Source organism: Ceratosolen solmsi, unplaced genomic scaffold, assembly GCF_000503995.2.
Source record: "Ceratosolen solmsi marchali unplaced genomic scaffold, CerSol_1.0 scaffold6, whole genome shotgun sequence".
Lineage (NCBI taxonomy): Eukaryota > Metazoa > Arthropoda > Insecta > Hymenoptera > Agaonidae > Ceratosolen > Ceratosolen solmsi.
This window is the reverse complement of record NW_011948414.1, coordinates 12,100,153-12,108,690: the sequence shown is the minus strand read 5'-3', so window position 1 is coordinate 12,108,690 and position 8,538 is coordinate 12,100,153. Positions and strand designations below refer to the sequence as shown.

At 22.4% G+C, this 8,538-nt stretch overlaps 1 protein-coding gene across 1 annotated transcript; it reads left to right on the top strand.

The window, feature by feature from the left end:
* The first annotated feature begins 7,315 nt into the window (after positions 1–7,315).
* Positions 7,316–8,296, top strand: LOC105368446 (neuromedin-K receptor-like). The gene is made up of 2 exons (XM_011507457.1): positions 7,316–7,772; positions 8,293–8,296. Exons 1-2 carry the CDS (start codon positions 7,378–7,380, stop codon positions 8,294–8,296), a joined length of 399 nt encoding a protein of 132 aa, XP_011505759.1. The 5' UTR covers positions 7,316–7,377.
* The last annotated feature ends 242 nt before the right edge of the window (positions 8,297–8,538 follow it).

The window sequence follows — 8,538 nt, the reverse complement described above, 5'->3', positions numbered from 1 at the left end:
CCTATCAACTGTTTGAAGGTCTGTGCGGTGTTCCAAGTATTCCTTCGAGAGAGCGTACTCATTCCCAGTCGATTCTTTAAAGGCAGTTTTCTGAAGCATGATTTTGCGCGTGTGCGACTAGCTTATTTAATAATATAAGGAGATGTACCTTGTAAACTGCCGACAAGGTGTGTTTATTCACTGCGTAACTGATGTGTCCCTTTTGATTACTATTCCCATTGGCTTCACTGTAAAATCACTACCTAGTCTGCTGATTTATTTTTAATAATGCACGTGTATTTTTAGGTTGGCTGCTGAAGATGCGGCCACGTATAAACCTTTTGAATACGCGCACGAACCCAAGGCTTGATCGTTCCGTGGCGGCTCTGCTGAAAATACCGACCCTTCCATGGCGGTCCTGCTGAAGGCAGACCGAGACCCGTGCCATGGCTTCTATTGGTAAAGAGTTAGATCGGTTCGCTGTGGTCAGGTCACGGCACGATGTTAGCTTCAAGCGCAGTTTAGCAAGAGAGCGAGGCAAGCCACATGCTTGTCTTATATATCCACGCGGCTGCTCACTTAACTGGCAACAAAGTATCGTCATTGCTGCACTGGAATCTTACATGAGGCGTAGAAAGAAAAATCTAGAAGTTTCGAGAATTCGACGAAAGAAAAAATAGGACGTAATACCGATAGGAACTTGCGGGCGATGTTATTACCCGAAGACCATATAAACATTACGGGCCATTTGAAACCAAAACATAACAAGTATACGAAAAATTCTCGTCCAAGTACTTACAGAAATCTGAGATCTAAAAGGCCGGCGATGCCGACAATCGGCGATCTTGAAATTGGCTTCTATCTCGAACGCTTACAGTATTGGCTAATTACAAAATGATACCTTTATTAATAACATACAAAATAAATAATACAAAATTTTAAGAAAGTTTAAAATTTTTATCAGGAGTGACACAAGAATAATACAACCTTTTCAGTTGTCTTTTTTAAAAACTGCGACGTTCCCTTGTACATATATTCAGATAGACGATAATAAATTATTTTATACCAGAAGTTCTATAATGAAAATAATTCATTATTAATTTACTTTTAAAACAATTCTTTCACAACGAAAACTTTAGTCGGAGTTCATGAAACGTTAACTGTTACATATGTAACCATTGTATCGCTAGTTTAATTTGTATGTTTTTCTTATATCTCACCCCAGTAATTTTTAATTTGTAGTCCATAGTAATTTCATCTAATTGGTTTACTCCATGCATTGTTATTTGATTAATGATATAATAGTGCAAGTTTTATTTGTAGGTTTAGTTTACAAAATTGAAATATTTTTTAAATATTTAGATGGAATCTAATAAAATATCGCAGTGTTTTTATATATTATTTTTTAAAGTATTAATAATTAATTTTTTCATGAATTATACTTTTCTTTCATTTAATTTTTCTTTTATTTATAGGTTTGGTTGTACAAAGAAATATATACAATAAAATATTTTATCACTTACTTGTTTTCATTTAAATATATATTCGTACATATTATATTTATGCAATTTTGGATTTTCATATATAAACTACTTAACACTTTTTTATATCTTATTAAAATGAGTTTTATGATAAAAAATCTTATTAATACATAAAATTCATTTAAAAGATTTGCAAATTTAATTCTATATTATGGAACAATAAATTTTTTTGAACTTTTTTAATTGACTGATTAGTCTATCGACCAAGTCGATTCTAAGATGAACGAATGAATGATACGTACAAATTCATCTGTACGATTTACAGTAACTCGTGAAAATTCAAGTCAGCAGTCGAAATCGTCATTTATTAATTTAAATTGTTCAGTATTCATCTGACTGTGTTATTAGAATATTTTTAAAAATCATCGGTATTTAATTCTATACAGTATATAAATCAAAAGGTAAAAAAATTATGTTTGCACTCATTACTAAAATTGTATTTGTATACATAGTATGTAAACTTTTTTCTTTAATTATAAAACTGATTATTTTTTGTTCTATCTCAAATTTTCAAAAAGCAAATTTATCTTCCTCATTTTGTTAAATGAATGAATGTTTACTTTAATATTTCCCTAGCAGCTAGATTTTTACATATTGTCGACCTGATGCTATCTAATCTGTAAGGACTCTGTTATTATCTTTGCATCTTTTGTATTAATTTAAATAGAAGTTCGCTATTATTAAATGAAAAACTTTGTATTTAAAATTAAATCAATGGTACTGCAATATTGCAAAGCCTATTTGAAATTTAGATATATAAATTCAGTTATTACAGTTATTACAGTACTATATTAGAAAAAAATTTATCAATAAAAATTATCAGTTCAATATTGTTTAATACAGTTACTATTTAATAAAAGAAATTTCATGAATCAGTATAAATATTTTCATGGGATTTCATAAATGATCTTTGTATATATGGTTTATAGGATTTTTACTTCATAGTGTTTTATTATTAAAATTATAAGCTCAAATACTTCTTTAGAACAATTATTATTCAAATTCCTTATTAATCAAAACAACTTTCGTAAATAAAAAAATTTATTTTGTAAATTATAGATTTTTATTTTTCATACATAGCATGGTTTCGCATTTTGTAACCTTATCAAAAATATTAATTTATTAATATTTACAGTACATTATATGCTGTTAAATTTCTTTTGCTTCAAATTTATTCAATTTCTTTTTACGAATAACTGTTTTTATGAGGTTCTAAGTATTCAAGACTTGACATAATTAAACATTATTTAATATAGTATTACTTTATTTTTTTAGTAATTATATAATTTTTAAAACTACGTATAAAAAATATTATTAGTTTTCTTTTCAAGTAAGTTATTTGTATTTTTAATGTACCTAACTCACTATTGTATATCGACACAAAATATTTTTACATAGACATCGACTGAGTTCATTTTCAATTTTTAATACTGGTATATGTAAGAGTAAACACTTTTTATTAAAATAGAAGTATTTTTGCTAATATAATGATAAAAATTCGAAGAATCGATAAACGAAGATAAATATTCACTCCTTTGCCGTGTTCTTTCATATGAGATATTTAAGGATATATTTATCTACATAATGAACAGGATTAAATGTAGTTACTTCATTATTTAAAAATTTGTTTATGTAATTTATTTAAAGAAATTTATAAGAAATAATTAAATTAATAAATATTTCATTAACATATTTTCTTCCAATTACGAATTAATTATAAAAATAGCTAATAAACTAAATACAAAATGAGAATAATGATTAATTTGTAATATTATAAATTATTATTTGTATTTTAACACGAAATATCTACATAATTAATAAATTCATATTTTTTAGTTAAATAAATACTCATACTCGAAAATTGCAACATGAATATAGAATTACTTTTTATACTACTCCTTTAATATCGATCATTTATATTGATTCATCGTTAAAAAAACGAAATATTCGTATTAAGGTATAAAATCACTTAATTATAAATAATTGAAAATATTAAAAAAAAATTGATTATGCTCATAATCATCATATTTAAAAATATTTATTTATTTGTGTAATATAGTATTTAATTGATATTTATTAAAAATAATGTATTAAATCGCTTTTCTAAAATCTTAATTTAAAAATTAACTATGTTTGTTTTTTTATGCATACGGTTTATCTATATAGTAAAAGGATAAAATTCAAGTAATTTATATAGTATCGTAATTTCATTCTAATTATTTCAAATTTAAAATAAATATTATTTATGTATATATTTCAATAAGTAATGAAAATGATCTATTATTAAATTTGGTATATTTAAAATAATTTTTAATATAACTTATAAATCATTAATAGTTTCACATGAAATAGTTTATAATGAGAATTATGATGAAGTAAAATTATGATTAAATCAAACTATATGCATACAGTATAGTAATAATTTTATATGATAAACAACATAGACTATACGACTAAAATTATTAATGCTTTTTTATAAAAAATTTAAATAGCATTATTTCAAATAAATTCGAATAAATTATATACTATATATGCTAATAAATCAATCTAATAAATATCTTATACCTGCACTGTTGTGTTATTATTACATTGTAATTTAATTGAATTTATTCGGAACATTTAGTGAAGCTATGTATATTATATTTATATATATAATTATATATAATTAATTAATTATATATAATTATATATATATTAAATTTAATACATTAATATGTAATTTAAACAAAGATTATTGTATTAATTATAAATATTCGATTATTAATAAATTACAATATAATTTTTATTAAGTGTATTGCATCAGAAATATTTTTAAATATATTTCTACTGTATATTATATATGATTATAAAAATTGGCTATTAAATTTATGACAATTGTTTGAAAGTAGATTCTACAAATTTATTAATATACAATCTTTTTTAATAAGAATTTATTAAAGATTCAGGATTTCCTATTACTATACACCAACGAAAATTTACGCTGTATACGTGCCCTTCCTTTCTAATTACTTTATTATTATTTCTGAGTTTGCATTTTCTCTTTTCAAAATTCATTTGCAATATGCATAATGCATATTCCTCATTGCTTTTTTTATTTGACATATTTTCTAAAAATATCCAGCTGCAATTGTAGTATTCTACTATTTTCTATTTTATATTGAGATTTTAGTTAATTTGAAACTTCTCATCGATTAATTCTTTAAAAAATCTTAATTAAGTATTCTAGATTTTGAGTTAATTTTCTTAAATTCTTTAAGAAGTGATTTTTTTTACTATGAGACATTAAAAATTTTGTTAGGTTTCATAATCACACCTTGCTATTTATTATTCCTTAAATAACATAGTAAAAAACGCAGTTCCAACAACTGACACTATTTCCTAATGTATTTTTAAGCTGAATATAATCAGAAAATAATTTACTAACTTTCAATCCTTTATTTATAAATACATGTCTGGATTAATTTTCTAAGTTAAATATCAATTATTAGGTGCTTAGGATTGAAATGTATCAAATTAACTACACGCTTTTTTTTTACTTTAATGTTATAAGTAAGTCTATTAAATTATTTAATTCAATATTATATAAGTTTATTTTAAATTAGAAGTAATTCTTTTAAATTATTTTAATTATAAGTTTTCTAAATAAATACATTTATTATTTCCAGTATTTAATTGAATTTGTTATTTTATTAGTTATAAAACCTTTTTGAAATTATATATAACTGTAATGCTGTTATATTTATATAATTTGAATTCTCTGCTTATTATATATAAGTTATTATTATATACAGTTCTATCTTTCACATATATTTAAGAATATTTATTTATTTTTCTATATATAATTGACTATATTCATTATTTTCAATTTTTTATCATTGTTATCTTAATATTATTCTATTGTAATGTAGTAATGTATAAAATAATCTGTTATCGTGTCAATTTTTGGCAATTTTCTGTTACTTTCATTTGAATCCTTGTACTCTAGAAAAATATGTCTTTTAATTAAATTTTAATAGAAAATAACTTATTTTAATAGAATCAATGATTTCACTTTATAATAATTGAATTTAATAATAACTTTCATTTGAAGAATAATTTATAATATTAATTTAGAATTTTTAAGTAAAAAATGAAGAAAAGTAACATAAATTCTTTTGTTTCATTATATAAAAAGACTTAAATTATAAGCGATAGTTAGTAAAATCAATAATTTTCTTTAAATACTTGAAATAATATTCGTTGATTCACGTAAGTATCTAGATGTAATAAATTTTTTTTTTTTTTTTGCAATCTTATTGAGGAACACAACTTATGACAATACAAATCTCTACTATTCAACAATATGTAGTTCTTGTAATTTAATTAAATATATGATGCTAAAGCAACACCATTGATGCTATTTGATATACAATATTTTCATTCATACAGAATCTTTGTATAATCCATCATTTTGTATATAAAGTGTTATTATTTTTTAATATTTAGATCTAAAATAATATTAATATAATAAAATATAATAATACCTGTTATTTATCCGTTTTATGTATAAATTATAAATATTTAAATCCAGATATTAGTTTTAATATTCTTCAGTTAAAAATATATGCATGATATTTTGAGAAGTATTAGAAAATATTATTTTCTTCGTGCTTATAAAATCACACAATATTTTAAAGATAATATAATACAATAATCATAAAAGAATTAATAAGAAAGAATAAATGTGCGTATAATTATATATGTATACATGCATATGTATGTATCTTTGCAGGTACGTATATCATACATCAATACAATTTTATTGAAGTGAAACTGTGTTATTTGTGAAAGTATTATACTTAATAATCTACAACTTTTATATATATGTGCACCAGGATACATTTAAAATGCAATATTATTATTAATATTTAGTTAAGAACTATATTAATTAGACATACTTTATATATAATTAATTATATAAATATGTATTATATAAATATAATTTAAATTATATAATTTTTTATTTCATCTATCAATATTAATTCAATTCAATAAATATCGATATTAATTATGAAAATTTTTGATAAAATTATAAATTATATATTTTCACATTTCATATAGCACCATAAATATTTTTATTTAAAAACAATTATTATACTTTATAATAAAGATTTAATATTTAGAAACTTGCATTAAAAAATAAATATACGATAGACTTTATAAATTTTACAAACATTAATTATAAACATTATTAGAGAACGATAAAGAAAGATTAAAATGGCAAAGTAATAAACATAAAAAATGTATATATGACACGAATTAATATTACAGCACTAATGAGCGCTGAATAAAACTTACGTGAAGTACTTTTATAGCTTAGTAACACACGCACGCGCGCGCGCACGCACGCACATATGCACACACATATATATATATATTATATATTTGCAATAATATATATATATATATATATATATATATATATATTATTACAAAATTCACAAATTGAAAAATGTTTAATTTTTATAAAATTTTACTGACACATTATATTTTTGTTATAATTGATTTAATTTAAAAATATAATAATTTCATTTGGATATTAATATTTTTTAATTAATTTATAACTATAGTTCAATTTCTTTAATTTTGTAATTTCAAATAATTTTATATCTTTATGTAAAAAAAAAGAATCATAAAACTAATTTAATCAATATGTAGTACAAAGCAAAGGAGTGTACAATATTCATCACGATCTTAAGAATAAACTGCTATTTTATAAAATATTTTAAGATTAATTAACAAATTATGTAATTAAATTTTCAGATTTTTAGCAATCTGGTGGCCATTAAAATGCCAAATAACAAAACGTCGTGCGCGTATGATGATTATTATCATCTGGTTCATTGCCCTTACAGCAACGTCTCCGTGGTTACTGTTTTTTGACCTTGTCTCCATCTATAAAGATGAACCGGATTTGAAACTTTGCTTAGAGATGTGGCCACGTCCCCAAGATGGTTCACTTTTCTTCCTCATCGGCAACCTCATGCTTTGCTACGTTCTTCCCATGATACTCATATCTCTTTGTTATATACTCATATGGATTAAAGTGTGGCGGCGCCATATACCGAGCGACACTAAAGACGATCAAATGGAGCGACTTCAACAAAAATCCAAGGTCAAAGTCGTAAAGATGCTTATTGTTGTTGTTATTCTCTTTGTTTTGTCTTGGCTGCCACTCTACATCATTTTTGCTCGTATTAAACTAGGTGGTAAGTTTAATAATTTATTAAATACTTTTTAAAAATATTTGTTTCTTACATAAAATATTGATTACGAATTAAGATACAATTATAAGAATTGTAAATTTTTTAATTAAGATAGTTATATAATTTCAAATAATGTTAAATTAAATCAGAATTAAATTCCTTTAATTAATTTTAAAAATAAATATTCCATATAATTGTTTTTTTTAACTATAGATGTAGTATCTTGAATAGATTATACTGTTTAAACTGTTGTAGATATTTTATTGATTTATTAGATTGTGAAAGATTTATTTGATAAGTGATCATTTCAATAAGATATAATACTATTTATTATACAATGAAGATATAACAGGTAATGGTGTTGAATAGAAACTTTATTTCAAATAATATTGATTACACATTCTTGATTTATAAAACTTTCATAATAAAATAATTTTTAAATAAATAATTTTATTAGCCACTTGTAATATTTTATAAATTCGTGTAAATTATTTTCAATAATCTTCAAATGTTTGTCATCTTTTCAGTTAATTTTTTTATAATAATAAAAATGTTATATTTTGAGAATAATGAATAATAAATTTGTTCATCAAACTGTATGTATCAATAATTTTATCTCTTAAGCAGTAAACAAAATTTTCATATATAAACCATGCTTTACATGATTTTAAAATAAAGAAACTCTTATGATTAACAACAACAAAAAATTAATTAGGTTAAAATATATTCAATTTATAATGTTTATAAAAATATAAAAATAAACTAAGAGAGAA